The sequence below is a fragment of the Rana temporaria genome, chromosome 3, assembly GCF_905171775.1.
Source record: "Rana temporaria chromosome 3, aRanTem1.1, whole genome shotgun sequence".
NCBI classification, from domain to species: Eukaryota; Metazoa; Chordata; class Amphibia; order Anura; family Ranidae; genus Rana; species Rana temporaria.
The window spans coordinates 16,293,508-16,316,466 of record NC_053491.1 but is presented as its reverse complement, the minus strand read 5'-3'; the positions used below and the strand labels follow the sequence as shown (position 1 = coordinate 16,316,466).

At 42.6% G+C, this 22,959-nt stretch overlaps 1 protein-coding gene across 2 annotated transcripts in view; it reads left to right on the top strand.

Moving 5' to 3' along the window:
- Positions 1 to 10,554, top strand: part of ANKDD1A (ankyrin repeat and death domain containing 1A) — a 104,521-nt gene extending 93,967 nt beyond the window's left edge. For both annotated transcript variants that reach the window (XM_040342310.1, XM_040342311.1), the window contains 3 exons: positions 2,767 to 2,968; positions 8,541 to 8,672; positions 9,875 to 10,554. In XM_040342310.1, the coding sequence (XP_040198244.1) occupies positions 2,767 to 2,968; positions 8,541 to 8,672; positions 9,875 to 9,936 (396 nt within the window). In that variant the 3' untranslated portion in view covers positions 9,937 to 10,554. The remainder of the gene's footprint in view (positions 1 to 2,766; positions 2,969 to 8,540; positions 8,673 to 9,874) is intronic.
- Positions 10,555 to 22,959: the final 12,405 nt, after the last annotated feature.

Below are 22,959 nucleotides of genomic sequence, written 5' to 3'. Positions count from 1 at the left end.
TGTGCGAGCCGATGAGGGGGAGAGAGAGCACAGCCTGCAGCTCCTCCCGGCTCTCTCCTTATTGCTTCCAGCACTGGGCTGACAGAAGTAGTGATACCGCTGTCACTACTCCTGTCAGCCTTATAGTAGAAGCAACTTGCCGCGCCTCCATTCCTACAATGCACGCTGCTCCCAGGACAGCCGCCCATTTTGCCCACCCCTTCTCCCGGGCTCTGCTTATGAAGCAACTTAAAGCGGGATTCCACCTGTGAATTTTTTATTTTTATTTTAAGTCAGCAGCTATAAACAGTGTGGCTGCTGACTTTTAAGAAGGACACTTACCTGTCTTAGGTGTCCGCGATGTTGGGGGGCCCCCCTCCCCCAGGCCGACCCCTCGATCCTTGAAGGTCCCGGTGCCGCCACCCTCACTAATGCGCATGCGCGAATCTCGCAGTGTTTTCTGAATGGACGGCTGCTCTCTGGGATACACCCAGTTCCCAGAAGCAGAGCGCCCCATTACCCAGAAGACACCGCGAGGAGGACGAGGAAGAAGACCTGACGAGGACTAGGAAGAGGCAGATTAGGAACTTCCGCATAGCAACCGCTATTTCTGGCAAGTAAAAATATATATATTTTTTTTATTTATTTATTTTTAATTTATTTTTTTTGTAGATTTTTGGTGAATTTTTTTTTTTGTTCAGGGTGGAACTCCACTTTAAACATACAGGGGCAGATCCACATACATCCGCTGCGCCCGGCGCAGATGTAAGATCCGCTACGCCGCTGTAACTTACTTGGCTTTGGTTTGAATCCTCAACGAATTTGCGCCGTAAGTTATGGCGGCGTAGTGTATCTCTCGCGGCGGAATTCAAATTGGGCGGGTAGGGGGGCGTGTTTCATTTAAATGAAGCGCGTCCCCGCGCCGAACGAACTGCGCATGCCCCGTCCGTAAAAACTCCCAGGGTGCATTGCTTCAAATGACATCGCGAAGACGTCATTGTTTTCAACGTGAACGTAAATGGCGTCCAGCCCCATTCACGGACGACTTACGCAAACGACGTAAAATTTTCAAAATTAGACGCGGGAGCGACGGCCATACTTAACATTGGGTACGCCACCATATAGCAGCTTTAACTATATGCCGGAAAAAGCCGAACGAAAACGACGTAAAAAAATGCGACGGACGGTCGTACGTTCGTGGATCGTCGGAAATAGCTAATTTGCATACTTGACGTGGATTACGTCGGGAACGCCACCTAGCGGACGCCGAAAAATTGCATCTAAGATCCGACGGCGTACGAAGACGTACGCCTGTCAGATCTAACACAGATGCCATCAAATCTTGTTTTGTGGATACCAAAACAAAGATACGACGCGCAAAATTCGAAATTACGCGGCGTATCAAGAGATACGCCACGTAATTTCTTTGAGGATCTGCCCCACAAAATCTGCATGCATGTGAAGATTACACATATCAATCACTGTATTAGTAAAAGAGAAGAATGGGTTTTTTGTTTTGTTTTTTGATTCATACTTACCTAGGTGGATGCTGCGTCTGTCCCCCGGTTGTTCTAACACTGAGAACCGAGCGATCGAACACTGCCAATCGCTCAGTTCTCACAGCTCCCCAAGCAGAGAGCTGCTGACTGTCAGTCACAGCTCTCTGCTCCCTCTTCACTCACTGGAGCGCTGAGCTGTGGAGGGGCCGGGGGGGGGCGGTCGGTTTAGGCTCTCATCGGCTCGCTGGGTGTCGGTCCAGGGATCTGGCGGATTTCCCAACTCTATGGCCCAGATTCTCAATGGCGTTACGACGGCGCAACACCATTTGCGCCGTCGTAAGTCCTAATCTGGCCCCGGGTATCTATGCGACTGATTCTTAGAATCAGTTACGCATAGATACCCATTAGATCTGACAGGCGTAAGGCTCTTACGCTGTCAGATCTTAAATTAAAAACATTTTCCCGCCGCTAGGTGTCGCATCGTCGTTTTCCCCGTCGTCTATGCAAATTAGGTAATTACGCGAGATTTCCGAACATACGCGCGGTCGACGCTGAGAATTTACGACGTTTCCGTAGCATTTGCGACGAGTAAAGTTGCCCCTGCTATTATGAGGGGCAACCAATGTTAAGTATGGGCGTCGTTCCCGCGTCGAAATTTAAAAAAATTACGTCGTTTGCGTAAGACGTCCGTGAATGGCGCTGGACGCCATTTACGTTAAAGTCTAAGCAAATGATGTCGGGGCGACGTCATTTAGCCCAATGCACGTCGGGTAATTGACCCGACGGAGCATGCGCAGTACGCTCGGCGCGGGAGCGCGCCTAATTTAAATGGTGCCCACCCCATTTGAATTGGGCGGGCTTGCGCCGAGCGCTTTTACGATACACCGCCGCAAGTTTACAGGTAAGTGTTCTGAGAATCAGGCACGAACGCTGTAAACCTGCGGCGGTGTAACGTAAATCACATACGTTACGCTGCCCAGGAGCAACGTAATTGTATGAGAATCTGGGCCTATGGTCGTGATGACTCCGAGCCTGGACCAACTTCTGTGACAACAGCAGACAGCTGACTTCAGCCCGCTGTCTGCTAAAAAAAAAAACGGATCACAGGAGTGCAAAAAGAACTGCACTTCTGAGTTCCGCCACGTTACGGCTGTAAAAAAGACCCTGGGTGTAAGGGCCACATGAAAGAGCATGGGGTTTGGGGGTCGCATTTGGTTTGCGGGCACATGATCTGTAAGTATGCCCCTTAGAGAGAAATATTAGCGTGCGTTTTTCTCCCTCGCCATAGGACAACATGAACAGTGACTCTGACTCCTGGGTGGCCAGACACCTGACCTTCAAACAAGACCATCGCCTAGAGACGCAACACATCCGATCCGTCATCTGGAGGCTGGCAACCAAATACCTAAAACCCAATGAATGGAAGAAGCTGGCGGCGTGCTGGAAGTTCACGGACGCGCACAACCGGGCAATAGAGCAGCAATGGACGGGTAAAGGGAACAGGGCCTGGTTCTGATGCACAGAGGGGAGTAGAGAATTAGAGCTGAAATGCTGAACATCATTGACCTAATGCGGTGGTCTCCAAACTGCGGCCCGGGGGGCCAGATGCGGCCCTTTGCTAGCCTTTATCCGGCCCTTGGTTGGGGTACTATGACTCCCACTGACACCAACAAGGAGGCACTATTTCTTCCACTGATGGCAATGATGGGATGTTATTCCTCATGCTAATAGGGGCGCTACTCCTCCTCCTGACCACGAACCTTGAGGCCCTCATTCATTCTCACTGACGCCGGGCCTGGGGCATTTTCTGACCATGCTGACCACAATCCGGCCCTCCTAAAGTCTGAAGGACAATAAACTGGCCCTTTGTTTGAAAAGTTTGACCTAATGTCCAAAAAACGCCAACATTTCTAATGATATGAGATTCTTAAAGCGGTAGTAAACCGCTGAAAAAAAAATAACCTGCAAGACAATGGCATACTAGCACATTATGAAATACTTCCCTTAGAACGAAGCCCCCCGCAGAGGCGCCCGGTCACCACTGAGGGAAACTGACGTGTTCCCCCATGCATTTCTTCCTTGGTGCTTTGAGTGGCCGGAGTCGCACGAGAGCCGTCTGTTCCGGCAAGGAGCTCTGATGTTTCCAGCACGAACCGCCGAAACTTCAGAGCGCATTCGCCGCTTTGGCGGCTGCATGCAGGGTGAATATTAACCCCTTAAGGACCGCCGCACGACTATTTACGTCGGCAGAATGGCATGGCTGGGCATATGGAAGTAAAGGTACGTCCCCTTTAAGAAGCCCAGCCGTGGGCCACGAGCACGCCGCCAGCGGCACGCTCGCGACCCGGTCCTGTGCGCCATGATCACACCCGCGGGACCCGTTCGCCACCGGTGTCCCGCGATCGGGTCACAGAGAGGAAGAACGGGGAGAGGTGAGTGTAAACAAACCTCTCCCCGTGCTTCCTAGCGAGCCTGTCACTGATCGTCTGTTCCCTGTCATAGGGAACGACGATCAGTGATGTCACACGCCCAGCCACGCCTCCCTACAGTAAGAAACACAAATTAGGTCACACTTAACCCCTTTAGCACCCCCTACAGGTTAACACTTTTTCACAGTAATCAGTGCATTTTTATAGCACTTTTCGCTGTGAAAATGAAAAAAGGTCCCAAAAAATGTGTCAAGCGTGTGCGATGTGTCCGCCATAATGTTGCAGTCGCGAAAATCACTGATCACTGCCATTACTAGTAAAAAAAAAAATATTAATAAAAATGCCACAAAACTATCCCCTATTTTGTAAACGCTATAACTTTTTCGCAAACCAATCAATCGCTTATTGCGATTTTTTTTTTTTTTTTCTTTACCAAAACTATGTAGAAGAATACGTTTCGGCCTAAACTGAGAAAAAAAATATTTTTTTTACATCTTTTTTTGGGGATATTTATTATAGCAAAAAGTAAAGAATATTGCATTTTTCTTTAAATTTACTCTCTTTTTTTTTTTTGTTTGTTTATATCGCAAAAAATAAACGCAGAGGTGATCAAATACCACCAAAAGAAAATACAACGTCAATTTTGTTTGGGAGCCACGTCGCACGACCGCGCAATTGTCAGTTAAAGCGACGCAGTGCCGAATCGCAAAAAGGGGCAAGGTCCTTTACCTGCATAATGGTCCGGGGCTTAGGTGGTTAAACATGTGCACTGCCGGGAAAAAAAAAAAATTTGTTTCATTTATTTATTTATTTTCTATTTCGGGTCAATCGTTATGATCGCATTTCGTAAATTCAAAATGAATCGTAAATTAGAAAAAATGCAAAACAAATTAGTAAATTTCGAACAAATTCGAAAAAAAATTAAAAAAATGTGAAAAAAATAATCTGTAATTTGAAATTCAGAAAATTCGAAAAAAAATTCTGAAGAAAATCGGAAAGTAAAAAAAAAAATGGAAACTAAAAAAAATAAATAATAATAAATAACTATTAAATTGTAGATATTGGAATTTCCTTTCGAATTTGGGTGTTAGTGAGCGTAATACAAATTTATCTGAAGTTATGAATTATCCGAAATAACGAATGCCGCATCTAAACAAATGGAATGGAACAAATTAATAATAAATAATAATACGTTTTTATTATCATTGTAATTTATTACTATTAATTAGTTACGTTCCATTTGTTTAAATATGGCATTCGTTAATTCATAACTTCGGATTAATTTGTATTCGTTACGTTCACTAACAGCCAAATTTGAAAGGAAATTCCAAAACCTATAATTTAATAGCTAGTAATAGTTAAGTTATTAGTTATTATTTCAGATTTTCGGGTTTCCGATTATTTCCAAATGTCCGATTTTTGTTGACTTTTCGAATTTCCTAATTTTTTTTTTTCCATTTCTGATTTATATTCGAATTTCCGATTTTTACAAATTTACAATTTTTTTTTTTTTTTTTTTTTTTACATTTATGATTTTTTTGAACTTATGAATTTGCGAAAATTAAAATTGATGAATATTTGGAAAGGTTCATTAACCACTTGCTTACTGGGCACATAAACCCCCTTCGTTCCCAGGCGAAATTTCAGCTTACGGCACTGCGTCGCTTTAACTGACAATTGCGCGGTCGTGAGACGTGGCTCCCAAACAAAATTGACATCCTTTTTTTTCCCCACAAATAGAGCTTTATTTTGGTGGTATTTGGTCACCTCTGCGGTTTTTATTTTTTGCGCTATAAACAAAAAAAGAGCGACAATTTAAAAAAAATATATATTTTTTTTTACTTGTTGCTATAATAAATATCCCAATTTTTTAAAAAAAAAAAACACTTTTTTTTTCTCAGTTAAGGCCGATACGTATTTTTCTACGTATTTTTGTAAAAAAAAAATCGCAATAAGCGACTAGTATGCGCAAAAGTTATAGCGCCTACAAAATAGGGGACAGAATTATGATTTTTTTTTATTTTTTTTTTACTAGTAATGGCGGCGATCTGCGATTTTTATTGGGACTGCGATATTGCGACGGACGTATCGGACACTTTTGACACAAATTTGGCGCCATTCACATTTATACAGCGATCAGTGCTATAAAAATGCACTAATTACTGTATAAATGTGACTGGCAGTGAAGGGGTTAACACTAGGGGGTGAGGAAGGGGTTAAATGTGTAGCCTAATCAGTGTTCTAACTGTGTGGGGGGAGGGGGGTGACTGGGGGAGGTGACCGATGCTGTGTCTCTATGTACAAGAGACACAGATCGGTCTCCTCTCCTCTGACAGCACGTGGAGCTCTGTGTTTACACCTCATCATTACACACAGAGCTCCACATCCCTGCTGTCTTACCGACGATCGCGTGTACCCGGTGGACATCGCGGCCGCCAGGTACACGCATCGGGTCCCCAGCTATGCGCCGGGACAGTGTTTACCCGCTGCGTGCCCCCCAGTGGCACGCGCGGGTAATGCTATTAAATGACGTCCAAAGACGTCCTGTTGGCACTTGAGAGCCGCGCTGTTGATGTCTTTTGTCAATAGCGTGGGTCTTAAGTGGTTAAAAAGGGTTTTTATTAATTTGGATATTTCCAAATTAACAAATTTGTCAAAATTTGTTAAACGAATTCAGAACGAAACAAATTGCACATGTCTAGTGAATATCTCCTCAACCGTGCAAAAAAAGTGGGGTATACAACCGCTTTAACCCATTTCATGTCTAGCCAGTTGACCCAGTCACATACATGGAACGTCCTCGCTCTTCACGTGGTTGTACCGGGATTAGAAGCCGATAGAAAAAGGCGCTTCAAAGTGCAGCATTTCACAGATTTATTGCTTAAAAGTGGTTAAAAACTGTTCTAAGAGTCTCATAGGGAGTGAGCATGTCCGTTTAGATATGTGCACTGCCAAAAAATGTGTTCGTTTTCGTCTAATTTGTTATTTGTTTTTTCGGAAATTTAGAAATGCAAAAATTCAGATTTTCGAAGTTCCGGATTTTCTAATTTGAAAATTCGACAGAAAATCCGTAAAATTCAAGAGAATGAAATCTCAAAATTCTAAATAAGAACTATTAAATGATAGGTATTGGAATTTCTTTTCAAATTTGGCTGTTAGTGAACGTAACGAATATAAATTTATCCGAAGTTACAAACTATGCGAAATAACAAATGCTGCATCTAAACAAATGGAACGTAACAAATTAATAATAATAAAAAATTCAATTATTATTATTTATTTATTATTAATTTGTTACATTCCATTTCGTTTAGCTACAGCATTTGTTAAAATTCGCATTCGTTACGTTCACTAACAGCCACATTTGAAAGGAAATTCCAATACCTGTAATTTTAATAGATAGTAATAGTTAAGTTATTATTAGTTGGTTATTTTGAATGTTTAGATTTACATACGAATTTCCAAATTCTGAATTTCCCTCATCCCTCTAAGTTGTACCAGGATGATGCCTGCAACTGCATCTTCCCTGGTACAGACCCCCCAGGATAACCCCCCCCCCATTAGTGCAGACCCCCCCCCCCCCCAGGACAAACCTCCCCATTAGTGCAATACGTAAATTCAACAAATATCGGACATTTGGAAATAACTGGAAACCCGAAAATCTGAAATATTTAAAATAATAGGAGGAGCAATATGAGGAGTAGTAGTAGTAGTAGGAGTAGTAGTAATAATAGGAGTAGGAGTAATAGTAGTAATAATGGTAGGAGGAGGAGTAATAGTAGTTGTAGTAGGAGGAGTAGTAGTAGGAGGAGGAGTAATAGTAGTTGTAGTAGTAGGAGGAAGAGTAATAGTAGTTGTAGTAGTAGGAGGAAGAGTAATAGTAGTTGTTGTAGTAGGAGGAGGAGGAGTAATAGTAGTTGTAGTAGTAGTAGTAGTAGGAGGAGTAATAGTAGTTGTAGGAGGAGGAGGAGGAGGAGTAATAGTAGTTGTAGTAGGAGGAGGAGAAGTAATAGTAGTTGTAGGAGGAGGAGTATTCGTAGTTGTAGTAGTAGTAGGAGGAGGAGGAGTAATAGTAGTTGTAGTAGGAGGAGTAATAGTAGTTGTAGGAGGAGGAGTAATAGTAGTTGTAGTAGGAGGAGGAGAAGTAATATTAGTTGTAGTAGGAGGAGGAGAAGTAATAGTAGTTGTAGTAGGAGGAGGAGAAGTAATAGTAGTTGTAGGAGGAGGAGTATTCGTAGTTGTAGTAGTAGGAGGAGGAGGAGTAATAGTAGTTGTAGTAGTAGTAGGAGTAATAGTAGTTGTAGGAGGAGGAGAAGTAATAGTAGTTGTAGTAGTAGGAGGAGGAGTAATAGTAGTTGTAGTAGGAGGAGGAGGAGTAATAGTAGTTGTAGTAGTAGTAGGAGTAATAGTAGTTGTAGGAGGAGGAGAAGTAATAGTAGTTGTAGTAGTAGGAGGAGGAGTAATAGTAGTTGTAGTAGGAGGAGGAGGAGTAATAGTAGTTGTAGTAGTAGGAGTAATGGTAATTGTAGTAGGAGGAGGAGGAGGAGGAGTCTTGCTTCTCTGTAAACGACACTAGGATATTGCAGGTCACCTTATTTCACTGCAATTCTCATGAATGTGTTTTTCCCACCAGGAAACAAAAGCTACCGGGACCACGGGCACAGAATGTTACTCATCTGGCTGCACGGAGTGGTGATGTCGGGAGAAAACCCAGTTAAAGGATTGTTTGAGGGGCTGGTAGGCATCGGGAGGAGAGACTTGGCAGGTCAGTGCCCCTTGCAGTAATATTATTGATATGAATATATTATTTATTACTATATTCATTGGGGATGGCTGGGGTTGGTTACTACAGATGTCATCTCTATAGTTAAATGGGGTGCTCACTTAGATGAGCTTGGGTTTGGTTCGAACCCAGAATTTATCTGTCATTGCTGATAAAATGAGCTGTGGGGTAGGAGATTCCCCACCCTGCAACTGGCATACACCAAGGGGGTGGGGATGCGCAAGACGTATCATTTTTTTGCATATTCTTTATTTATTATTGTATACCATTTTTAGTTTTGTATATTCTTTATTTAATATTGTATATCATTTTTATTGTATATCAATTAAAAAATGATATACAATAATACATGATACACAAAAATAAAAATGATATACAATAATAAATAAATGATACACAAAATAAAAATGATATACAATAATAAAAAATGATATAAAATAATTAAAAAATGATATACAATAATTAAAATATTATATGAAATATTATATACAAAAATAAAAATATTTTATATCATTTTTTTTATTGTATATCATTTTTATTTTTGTATATTATTTATTTATTGTTGTATATCATTTATATTATTGTATATCATTTATTTATTATTGTAAAGTATTTTTTTTTGTATATCATTTATTTATAAATGTGTTTTTTTTATTATTGTATATCATTTTTAGATATTTATATCATTTATTATTGTATATCATTTTTAGTTTTGTATATCATTTATTTATTATTGTATATCATTTTTATTTATCATTTACTTATTGTATATCAATTAAAAAATGATATACAATAATGATACACAAAAATAAAAATGATATACAATAATAAGTTAATAATATACAAAAATAAAAAATTATATACAATAATAAAAAAAATGATATAAAATAATTAAAAAATTATATACAAAAATAAAAATGATATACAATAATAAAAATATATAAAATAATTTAATGATATACAAAAATAAAAATATTTTATTTCATTTTTTTTATTGTATATCATTTTTATTTTTGTATATCATTTTTATTTTTATTTATTTATTTATTGTATATCATTTATATTATCGTATATAATTTATTTATTGTAAAGTATTTTTTTTTTGTATATCATTTATTTATTAATGTGTTTTTTTATTATTGTATATCATTTTTTTTTTTTTCATTATTATTGTGCATTCACAGAAAGCATTCGGAAGCAAGCAAACGCCGAGGATTCTTCCCAGAAGAAGTGCACGGCCATGTGACCAGCAGTATAGTGGGACTGACGTGACACGTGGATGCGACCCCCCCCCCCCCCTCAGTCTGCATCCCTCTTCCTGTACTACAGTCAGCAGTACTATTACACTAAGGGCTGATCCTCATTCCAAATACAATTCCTGCTCACAGAACATCACCGAGGGGAATCTTCAGGCACATCATGACGGCGCGTCTTCTGGGCGTGTCCTAGGGCGCCTCCTGGGCGTCTTCTGGGCGTCTTCTGCACGTCTTCTGGGCGTGTCCTGGGCGTCTTCTGGGTGTGTCCTGGGCGTCTTATGCACGTCTTCTGGGCATGTTCTGGGCGTGTCATGGGCGTCTTCTGGTCGCGTTCTGGTCGCGTTCTGGGCGTCTTCTGGTCGCGTTCTGGGCGTGTTCTGGGCGTGTTCTGGGCATGTTCTGGGCGTGTCATGGGCGTCTTCTGCACGTCTTCTGGACGGGTTCTGGGCATGTCCTGGGCGTCTTCTGCACGTCTTCTGGGCGTGTTCTGGGCGTCTTCTGGGCATTGTGGAGAAATCTTATTTATAGCGATGTTCTCGTGAGACGCGTTCATTCACATTGATATATGCACACTTTGCTGATTCTACAGCACATTAATGGTGCAATTGGGGGGAAGGTAGGGGACCACCTCATTTGGATTTTTGTAATTTAATTTTATATAAAATTGGGAGGGGTGGGGGGGGGGGGGGGGGGGGGGGAATCGTTTTTACCTAAAGCACATTTGTGTGTAAAAGAACAACGTGTTTCCTGCTGTGCAATATTTTCCACCTGCTTGAATCGACGAGCGTAAATCCGTTGGGGCCAATGATCTCTCTCTTGTGTGCCGCCAATGTTTGTGTATATTTATGACACGTTTTAGGGATTTTTGTACAATTTGTTATTTTTACCCTTTTTTGCTAACAATACAAAGAGAACACTTTTCTATATCTTCGGACCCCCGAGATGAAGTCGCGCTGTCTTTTTCCACCTAGAAATGAGATCCTGTATGCGAAAGGTGCATGACTTGATCACTTCTATATTTCACATGAAAGTGTTCATTTTGTCGACTAAAACATTTTAATCGACTAAATGAATAAGGGCCAGATTCCTGTAGTTCGTCGTATCTTTGCGCTGGCGTAACGTATCCGATTTACGTTACGCCTCCGCAACTTAGACGGGCAAGTCCTGTTTTCCTCAAAGCACTTGATCCGTACGTTGCGGCGGCGTAGCGTAAAAAGGCCGGCGTAAGCCCGCCTAATTCAAATTTCGAACAGGGGGGGCGTGTTTTATGTTAATAACTTGTGACCCGACGTGATTGCCGTTTTTCACGAACGGCGCATGCGCCGCCCGTGGAATATCCCAGTGTGCATTGCTCCAAAGTACGCCGCAAGGACGTATTGGTTTCGACGTGAACGTAAATGACGTCCAGCCCCATTCAAGGACTACTTACGCAAACGACGTAAAATATTCAAAATTTGACGCGGGAACGACGTCCATACTTAACATTGGTACGCCGCATGTACGCCTCATATAGCAGGGGTAACGTTACGTCGGGAAAAGCCTAGCGTAAACGGCGTAACTGTACTGCGTCGGCCGGGCGTACGTTCGTGAATTTGCGTATCTAGCTGATTTACATATTCTTAGGCGTAAATCGGCGTACACGCCCCTAGCGGCCAGCGTAAATATGCAGTTACGATCCGACGGCGTAACAGACTTACGCCGGTCGGATCTAATAGAAATCTATGCGTAACTGATTCTAAGAATCAGGCGCATAGATACGACCGGCCAGACTCCGAGATAAGACGGCGTATCTACTTTGAGAATCTGGCCCTATGAGTTTAGTCGACTAAAACAATTGAGAAGACTAAAATACGACTAAAACTTAAAATGCCATTTTAGTCCTAAGACTAAAACTAAATCGAAATTTGCTGCCAAAATTGACACTGGTGGTACCCCTAACTTTGAGAGGTGACTATGTACTTTGGAGTTATAAAACGTTTGTTGGATAAATGTCACACACAGTTGTGCAAGCTGGATGGATTTCCCCAAATTTTCTGTAATAGATTAAAGTGGATGTAAAGCCGCTCTCATCCTTTTCTAATCTACTGCCATAGTGCTGATCTATAAGGATATAGATGTCTCCTGCATGTATCCTCAAATGTCTGTTATGAGACCCGTAAAAATGCAGATTCTGTGGGTGAGTCTGTCTATTCATACAAAAAAAAATTGAATCAGGAAAATACTGCCGTATGGCCACTAGATGGAGCACATAATCATAGGAAAAAAATACTTATTTGCTATGATTGTCAGCGCCATCTAGTGGCCACACTCTGGTAATTTTACTGATTTCTTCAGAAGGAAGACATGACACCGTGGGGTTGATTTACTAAAAATGGAGAATGAAAACAAAGGTGGTGTGCTAGGTGATCTAGAAACAAGGCGTGAGTGCACCCTGTACCCTATTTAAAGGTTCACCAAAGTAGTAATAATATTCCCAACTGGGATGCAGGCTTACCACAGCCTGTAAGAGGACTGGCTTGTAAATGTCAATCCTCTCAGGCACAACCAACCTCCTTATGTTTTCAGAATCTGCCACAGGTCATTCCAATGGGGGCACATATAGGCAAAAGAAAATACTCAATAGTGAAGTAAGACTAAAAGAATATCCCACACAATGCCAGGAAAACAGAGCCCCCTTAAGAAAATGCCCGTACAGAAAAACCAAAGTAAATGAACAAGTAATCAAGCCTGTAATGTTCTGCTGTCACCGCCGTCCACGAGCACCAGGGGCCGCACGAGTGTTTGCATCGCTGGTATCGCTGGTAACCAATGGTCAGCTTGTGGAGCGCAGAAAGACTTCCTGTGTTGCGCCGATGTAGCCACGCCCTGACGCGTTGGTTACCAGCGATACCAGCGATGCAAACACTCGTGCGGCCCCTGGTGCTCGTGGACGGCGGTGACAGCAGAACATTACAGGCTTGATTACTTGTTCATTTACTTTGGTTTTTCTGTACGGGCATTTTCTTAAGGGGGCTCTGTTTTCCTGGCATTGTGTGGGATATTCTTTTAGTCTTACTTCACTATTGAGTATTTTCTTTTGCCTATATGTGCCCCCATTGGAATGACCTGTGGCAGATTCTGAAAACATAAGGAGGTTGGTTGTGCCTGAGAGGATTGACATTTACAAGCCAGTCCTCTTACAGGCTGTGGTAAGCCTGCATCCCAGTTAGGAATATTATTACTACTTTGGTGAACCTTTAAATAGGGTACAGGGTGCACTCACGCCTTGTTTCTAGATCACCTAGCACACCACCTTTGTTTTTATATTTAAGCTCCTACCTGGGGCTATACACTTCTTAGCGCTGTTTTATCATTGAACCACGGTTCCATATTTATTTTGATACTTTGTTTTTATAGCTTTATTGGGTTTCACCCATTTTAAAATAGCAGCTCTTTGGATCTTTTTATCAATTTTAATCACTATTGATAAATCCAACACCTATCCTTCACTTCTTTTTCTACACTTGGGATCAGATAATTTATTGTCCACTGGCGCCGGAAGTGCATTTTTAGTCCCATACCTGTCCAGTTTATGCACCTTTATCTTTAAAAATGGAGAATGCTAAATCTGGTGGAGCTGTGCATTAAAATCAAATCTGCTCCCAGGTTTTATTTTCAAAGCTTAACCACTTCAGCCCACGGAAGAATTTACCCCGTTCCTGACAGAGCACTTTTTGCGATTCGGCACTGCGTCGCTTTAACTGAGAATTGCGCGGTCGTACGACGTTGCACCCAAACAAATTTGACATCCTTTTTTTCCCACAAATAGAGCTTTCTTCTGGTGGTATTTGATCAACTCTGCGGGTTTTTATTTTTTTGCCCTATAAAAAAAAGAAGAGCGAAAATGTTGAAAAAAAAGCAATATTTTTTACTTTTTGCTATAAAAAATATCTCCAAAAAATATATATATAAAAAAAAGTGTTTTCCTCAGTTTAGGCCGATATGTATTCTACATATTTTTGGTAAAAAAAACACGCAATAAGCGTTTGATTGGTTTGCGCAAAAGTTACAGCGTCTACAAAAACTAGGGGATAGTTTTATGGCAATTTTTTTATTATTATTATTTTTTACTAGTAATGGCGGAGATATGCGATTTTTCTCGTAACTACGACATTATGGCGGACACATCTGACACTTTTTGATGCTATTTTGGGACCATTGACATTTATCCAGCGATCAGTGCTATAAAAATGCACTGATTACTGTGTAAATGACACTGGCAGGGAAGGGGTTAACCCTAGGGGGTGAGGAAGGGGTTAAATGTGTGTTCCCTCGGTGTGTTCTGACTGTATGGGGATAGGGGATAGAGTAGGAGAGGAGACATATCGCTGTTCCTTCTTTCTAGAAACAAACGACATGTCTCCTCTCCTCTGGCGTGCATGTACTGGCGCTCGTGCACACGATCGAATACGCTGAGCAACGGGTGCACGCACGCCCTCTGGCAGCTCCTAAAGGAACCCCCGGGGTTAACCACTAGAGTGCGAGGAAGGGGTTAAATGTGTGTTCACTCAGTGTGTTCTGACTGTATGGGGATAGGGCTGAGTAGGAGAGGAGACATATCGCTGTTCCTTCTTTCTAGGAACAAACAACATGTCTCCTCTCCTCTGGCGTGCATGTGCTGGCGCTCGTGCACACGATCGAATACGCTGAGCAACGGGGGCATGCACGCCCTCTGGCAGCTCCTAAAGGAACCCCGGGGGTTTAACCACTAGGGTGCGAGGAAGGGGTTAAGTGTGTCCTAGGGAGTGATTCTAAGCATGAGGGGGCTGGGCTACAAGTGACACGACAGTGACCACTGCTCCCGATGACAGGGAGCAGTGGATCTCTCTCCTGTCACAAGGCAGAACAGGGAAATGCTTTGTTTACAAAGGCATCTCCCCGTTCTGCCTCTCCGTGACACGATCGCGGGCTGCAGGCGAACATCGAGTTTGCGGGGCCCACGGTCGCGGAGAGTGCGGCGAGCGCCCCCCGCCGCACGGCTTCTTAAAGGGGATGTACAGGTACATCCGTTTGCCCACCGCTGCCATTCTGCCGACGTATATCGGCGTGCAGCGGTTGGCAAGTGGTTAATTGAACAACCTGAAGTTAGAAGCTGATTGGCTCCCATGCAGAGCTACACCAGATTGAGTGCTCCGGTTTTAGTAAATCAGCCCCCATCTCCTAAGAAATATCTAAAAGATAAAAAAGATATTTAGGAATGCGGTGTGAATGGGAACACAAACATAGAGCGGGATTTTCCCACATCTGACAAGTCATGTGCCTCTATCAGGGACGCTCATGTGTAGGAACTTTAGAAAAGTGGTATTGCCCGGAGCGACCAATCAGATTTCAGCTTTTTTTTCTAGATCTAAACAAAATATGTTCTCTGGGCTCTATGGGCATTACCCCAGTTTTTTTTTCTTTTTCCTCTAAATTGATATACAAGGTCTTAAAAGCAGTGACGACCATCTCCGGGGGGTTCACCAAAGTGTACAGAAATCCTGTCATTTATTTTATAAGAAAGATGCATATTTGTAGTGTAACTCTTTAGTCTTTGTTACGGCAGAAGCCCGGGAGATAATACTGCCTTGTTGAACATTCAGCCTTAGGTGCCAGATGTCGCTCTACCCCCATGGTGCTTTCCAGGAGCCTCCTGACTCTGTGCTGACACTATGCAATCCTTCATCTGCAGAGCTCAGTGGAATCCCGTTGTCTGCTCCAGAAGAACATGCATTTTATGTGTACACCTGGCATCCTCTGTTCATTATGTGTGTTTTCATTTGCTTAAAGGCCAATCTGGGGTTAAAAAAAAAAAAAATCATTCCATTGAATCAGTTTCAAAAGGTATGGAAGAATCCTGGGGCCATCATAAAATGAGATTTAAAGTCAGAGTTCTGAGATTTAAAGTCAGAGTTCTGAGATTTAAAGTCAGAGTTCTGAGATTTAAAGTCAGAGTTCTGAGATTTAAAGTCAGAGTTCTGAGATTTAAAGTCAGAGTTCTGAGATTTAGCCTAGGTTCACACTGCTGCGAATTCAAAATCGCGGTAAAATGCGCGATTTTGCCGCGATTTCGGCCGCAATTTAATGTAAATCGCGGCCCGAAATCGCAAAAAGTAGTACAGGAACTACTTTTTGAAATTGCAGATGCGGCGTCGCACTGATTAGGACAGTGCCATTGCCGACAATTGCCGCCGATTTGAGATGCGATTTGACATGTCAAATCGCATCTCAAATCGTTCCAAATCGTACCCAGTGTGAACCAGGGCTCAAAGTCAGAGTTCTGAGATTTAAAGTCAGGGTTCTGAGATTTAAAGTCAGAGTTCTGAGATTTAAAGTCGGAGTTCTGAGATTTAAAGTCAGAGTTCTGAGATTTAAAGTCAGAGTTCTGAGATTTAAAGTCAGAGTTCTGAGATTTAAAGTCAGAGTTCTGAGATTTAAAGTCAGAGTTCTGAGATTTAAAGTCAGAGTTCTGAGATTTAAAGTCAGAGTTCTGAGATTTAAAGTCAGAGTTCTGAGATTTAAAGTCAGAGTTCTGAGATTTAAAGTCAGAGTTCTGAGATTTAAAGTCAGAGTTCTGAGATTTAAAGTCAGAGTTCTGAGATTTAAAGTCAGAGTTCTGAGATTTAAAGTCAGAGTTCTGAGATTTAAAGTCAGAGTTCTGAGATTTAAAGTCAGAGTTCTGAGATTTAAAGTCAGAGTTCTGAGATTTAAAGTCAGAGTTCTGAGATTTAAAGTCAGAGTTCTGAGATTTAAAGTCAGAGTTCTGAGATTTAAAGTCAGAGTTCTGAGATTTAAAGTCAGAGTTCTGAGATTTAAAGTCAGAGTTCTGAGATTTAAAGTCAGAGTTCTGAGATTTAAAGTCAGAGTTCTGAGATTTAAAGTCAGAGTTCTGAGATTTAAAGTCAGAGTTCTGAGATTTAAAGTCAGAGTTCTGAGATTTAAAGTCAGAGTTCTGAGATTTAAAGTCAGAGTTCTGAGATTTAAAGTCAGAGTTCTGAGATTTAAAGTCAGAGTTCTGAGATTTAAAGTCAGAGTTCTGAGATTTAAAGTCAGAGTTCTGAGATTTAAAGTCAGAGTTCTGAGATTTAAAGTCAGAGTTCTGAGATTTAAAGTCAGAGTTCTGAGATTTAAAGTCAGAGTTCTGAGATTTAAAGTCAGAGTTCTGAGATTTAAAGTCAGAGTTCTGAGATTTAAAGTCAGAGTTCTGAGATTTAAAGTCAGAGTTCTGAGATTTAAAGTCAGAGTTCTGAGATTTAAAGTCAGAGTTCTGAGATTTAAAGTCAGAGTTCTGAGATTTAAAGTCAGAGTTCTGAGATTTAAAGTCAGAGTTCTGAGATTTAAAGTCAGAGTTCTGAGATTTAAAGTCAGAGTTCTGAGATTTAAAGTCAGAGTTCTGAGATTTAAAGTCAGAGTTCTGAGATTTAAAGTCAGAGTTCTGAGATTTAAAGTCAGAGTTCTGAGATTTAAAGTCAGAGTTCTGAGATTTAAAGTCAGAGTTCTGAGATTTAAAGTCAGAGTTCTGAGATTTAAAGTCAGAGTTCTGAGATTTAAAGTCAGAGTTCTGAGATTTAAAGTCAGAGTTCTGAGATTTAAAGTCAGAGTTCTGAGATTTAAAGTCAGAGTTCAAATATAGTAGTCTATTAGGAAGATTTTAGGACCAATTGGCAATAATGTAGTAACACCCACAGACTATCATTCTGCAGACATCCATGTATTCTGCTCTGTATATGGATATGTAAATCTATCTTAGTTACAGCATACAGTATGGGTGAAGCAGGCAGTGCTGAGCTCTCTGGTTCAGAATTCTGACTTTGAATCTCAGAATTTTGACTTTGAATCTCAGAATTCTGACTTTGACTCTGAGGCCCCGTACACACGACAGAGTTTCTCGGCAGAATTCACCGAGAAACTCGGTCAAAACCCGGATTCTGCCGAGAAACTCTGTCGTCTGTACAGTTTTGGCTCGATGGAGCCGCCGAGGAACTCGTCGAGAAAATAGAGAACATGTTCTCTATTTTCTCGTTGTTCTATGGGAGAAGGCGGCCCGCCGAGCTCCTCGGCGGCTTCATCCCAGAACTCGACGAGGAACTCGACGTGCTTGGCACGTCGAGTTCCTCGGCCGTGTGTACGGGGCCTGAGAATTCTGACTTTGACTCTGAGAATTCTGACTTTGACTCTGAGAATTCTGACTTTGACTCTGAGAATTCTGACTTTGACTTTGAGAATTCTAACTTTGACTCTGGGAATTCTGACTTTGACTCTGAGAATTCTGACTTTGACTTTGAGAATTCTAACTTTGACTCTGGGAATTCTGACTTTGACTTTGAGAATTCTAACTTTGACTCTGGGAATTCTGACTTTGACTCTGAGAATTCTGACTTTGACTCTGAGAATTCTGACTTTGACTTTGAGAATTCTAACTTTGACTCTGGGAATTCTGACTTTGACTTTGAGAATTCTAACTTTGACTCTGGGAATTCTGACTTTGACTCTGAGAATTCTGACTTTGACTCTGAGAATTCTGACTTTGACTTTGAGAATTCTAACTTTGACTCTGGGAATTCTGACTTTGACTTTGAGAATTCTAACTTTGACTCTGGGAATTCTCACTTTGACTCTGGGAATTCTCACTTTGACTCTGAGAATTCTCACTTTGACTCTGAGAATTCTCACTTTGACTCTGAGAATTCTCACTTTGACTCTGAGAATTCTCACTTTGACTCTGAGAATTCTCACTTTGACTCTGAGAATTCTGACTTTGAGGCCCCGTACACACGTCCGAGGAACTCGACTTGCCAAACACATCGAGTTCCTCGTCGAGTTCTGTGTTGAAGCCGCCGAGGATCTCGGCGGGCCAACTTTCCTCATTGAACAATGAAGAAATAGAGAACATGTTCTCTATTTGGCCCGACGAGTTCCTCGTCGGTTTCCTCTGTGAAAAGTGTACACACGACCGAGTTTCTCGGCAGAATCAAGCTCCGATCGAGTTTCTGGAGGAATTCTGCCGAGAAACTCGGTCGTGTGTACGGGGCCTGACTCTGAGAATTCTGACTTTGACTCTGAGAATTCTGACTTTGACTCTCAGAATTCTATATTTTTTTTTTATGATGGCCCCAGGGCTCTTCCATAAAAAAGAGATACAAATCATCCCAGCAAAGATAGAACAGACTACAATGTAACTTGTAGAGCTTTAAAACCACCCTGTGGAAGGCCATGGGAAGAGTCATTTAGAAACAGGAAAACATGAATCGCTACCTGGGCTGAGAAATTTTCAAAATGTGGTTTAAGGCTCATTCAGGTGTGATGAAGCTCGTGCGCCAGGGCCGGGACAAGGGGTGGGCAGACGGGACAGGTGCCTTGGGCGTAATGGTTTACTGTAGGGATGGGGGCGCCTTCCTTCTGTTACAAGGTTGACAGGGGCAGCCGGTGGAATTTTTTTTTAGGTCGGTCGAGAAGCACTTAAACCATCGCCGGCGGCTTTCCCTGCTCGGCGGCATCCCGTTCTCCTGCTCTCCATGGGTCAGCACGGCGGATTCCATTTCCTCCCTCCTCCTCAGCGGCAAATCAGGCGTCTTCTCTTTTCGGCCAATCGGAAAATGGGGTCTCACACCCGCTTCTGATTGGCCGAATTGAGGATGTCTCACACCCGCTTCTGATTTGGCCAAATTGAGGATCAGTGTTTCAATAGCGAATTTTCATTCGCTGTTGTAACACACCTGGGTGGGCTCCGGTTGCACTCTACAACCTGGGGCCACCCTATTTTGAAGCCTTATAGAGCCTCTGGCTCTAATCAGCTGCTTAAAAAAAAAACTGCCACTCTAATTCTTGCGCCAGGTGCACTGAAAGGGGCCGGACGCATTAATAGGGTGTGGTCGCGGCGGCCATGGATACATGAATCTATTCATTGCATAGAGGGGTGGCCTGGAGAAAGAGGGTGGTGCCCGGGCTCCCCTAATGGACAGGAGTAGTGACAGTGGCATCACTACTCCTGTCAGCTCAGAGCTGGGAGTGGCAAGGAGAAGAGACCCGGCAGTAGGTGCCTGCTGTGTTCTGTCTCTCCCCCTCCTCCTTCCTGCCAGTGCAGAGCTCCTGTAGCCAGCAGTAGTGTTCCATGCAGGAGCTGCACTAGCATAGAATGCATTAAAGGGATTGTAAAGGTTTGTTTTTTATTTTCTAATTAGGTTCCTTGTTGGTTCACTTACCTTTTCCCTCCATTTCCCTTCTAAATGTTTTTTTTTTTTTTTGTCTGAATTTCTCACTTCCTGTAAGCTTGTCCCCATCATCTGGTTGGGGGTTAGTCAGCCAGAACAGCTTACTGAGAAGGAACAGGAAGTGAGAAATTTAGACAAAGAAAAAAAGAAAAAAAACATTTAGAAGGGAAATGGAGGGAAAAGGTAAGTGAACCAACAATGCACTAGCTTAAAGGAACCAATTTAGAAAATAAAAACACAAACCTTTACAACCCATTTAAGAAAACCTTCTACTTTTACAACCATTCTGGGAATTCAGCCACTTTATAAAACGTGCAGGCATAGTATGAATTAAATCCAAGGAGGTGCATGCTATCTCCTGAACGTATCTCTATTATTTATATCTGGCCGTTTTATTGCTCTTCCAGAGCATACACTGACACCCGTGGCTGTGAGAGAGGCACACAGAGCAGCTATGCCTGCTCCTCCCCTCTGCTTCCCTTCAGAGAAGCCTTTGTATTTTGTGAATGAGTTCACATATTACAAAGGCTTCTGTGATTGGGCATTAGGAGGGTAGGAACAGGCATAGCAGCTGCACTCACTCTAATGTTGAAGATGCTTAGACCTAAAGCATCAGTGGTCGGGTTCCCAAAAATACAGCTGTAGGCATCTTCCAGGAGTGCAATAGAACTGTCAGCTGTAAATATTAGACGCAGGGGTGTCAAACTGGCGGCCCTCCAGATGTTCCGAAACTACAAGTCCCATCATGCCTCTGCCTGTGAGAGGCATGCTTGTAACTGTTAGCCTTGCAATGCCTCATGGGACTTGTAGTTTTGCAACTCTCCCTCCCCACAGCACTCACCTGGGGGGAACAAAGAAGCAGGGGGGACGACAGAGGAGCATGGGGGGAGGGGACAGACGGCTGATTCAACAGCTATGGCCTGGGAGTTTCTCACTTCTGCCTAATCTTGTCCCATAAGGGGGGGGGCACCAAACTGATTCTTTGCCCCGGGTGAAATAATGTCTAGCTTCCCCACTAGTACTGCCTATAAGAGTACCAGTACCAGCCATTCTACTCTAATAAAGTAGAACGGCTAGTGAAGGGGGAGAGGGGCTTGGGTGGCCGGGGGGGGGGGGGGGGGGGGGGGTGCGGGAGTTGTCCGGCCGCCATGGGAGAGACCTGTCAAAGTGTGCCGGTCTGGATGAAGTCCAGGGCCAAATTTCTGTGCCAGTTCAGCCCTGAGCACAAGCGCCTGGCATAACTTTGTATTGGCATTTATCTAAAAACTGCAAATCAATCCACAGGCTTTGGTCACCATAACAGGAGCAAACACGGCCTTTCCTACGTTTCTACATGACTCTTCCTATCCAAATCTACAGTTTATCACTCTTAAGTTTTCCCACACTTCTAGGGAGAAAATAACAATCATACTTTTTATACGACGTTAATAAAAAAAAAGCTGGTTTGTTAAACTGAAATGAGTGTAGTAAAAGGTGAACTAGTATAAATTGCGTCCGCGGCGAGCTGCCCCGTGTGGCCGCCTACAACCCATGCTAGGCAAGGGGAACGTCTGCAGCTGGCATAATTACCTTTATAAAAATTTAATGAAGAATTGCATTATGTTAATGTTGTTTTTAAGAGGGGAAGACTGGCAGCCAACAATGGAAAGGCCGGTTGGCAGTGAGCCCCAATGGGAACTGATGGGCTTGCCAAGGACTGTTAAGGAAGGAACGCTGCCATAGAACATAATGGCAGGGCATTTGTATAAAGTTATTCTGGTAAATAAAGTCAACCTGTGAAACTGACGGTTTATGTTGTGTGTGTGTTTCTTACCAGAGGGACCTGCAAAAGGAACCAGTCTTCTTAACCACTTAAGACCCGGACCTTTAGGCAGCTAAAGGACCTGGCCAGTTTTTGTGATTCGGCACTGCGTCGCTTTAACTGACAATTGCGCGGTCGTGCGACGTGGTTCCCAAACAAAATTGGCGTCCTTTTTTTCCCACAAATAGAGCTTTCTTTTTGTGGTATTTGATCACCTTTGCGGTTTTTATTTTTTGCGCTATAAACAAAAATAGAGCGACAATTTTGAAAAAAATGCAATATTTTTTACTTTTTACTGTAATAAATATCCCCAAAAATATATAAAAAAAACATTTTTTTTCCTCAGTTTAGGCCGATACGTATTCTTCTACATATTTTTGGTAAAAAAAAAATCGCAATAAGCGTTTATCGGTTGCGTATTAATTTTTTTTTTTTTTACTACTAATGGTGGCGATCAGCGATTTTTTTTTTTGTGACTGCGACATTATGGCGGACACTTCAGACAATTTTGACACATTTTTGGGACCATTGTCATTTTCACAGCAAAAAATTAATTTAAAATGCATTGTTTATTGTGAAAATGACAATTGCAGTTTGGGAGTTAACCACTAGGGGGAGCGGAAGGGGTTATGTGTGACCTCATATGTGTTTACAACTGTAGGGGGGTGTGGCTGTAGGTGTGACATCATTGATTGTGAATCCCTATAAAAGGGAACACACGATCGATGCAGCCGCCACAGTGAAGAACGAGGAAGCTGTGTTTACACGCGGCTCTCCCCGTTCTTCAGCTCCGGGGGCCGATCGTGGGACTCAAGCGGCGATCGGGTCCGCGGGATCCCGCAGCTTCGGACCGGGTCGCGCGCCCGCGACCCACGGCTGGACAGTAGCACAGCACGTACCTGTACGTGCTTGTGCCCAGCCGTGCCATTCTGCCGACGTATATGTGCAGGAGGCGGTCCTTAAGTGGTTAAAAGGTCACTAAA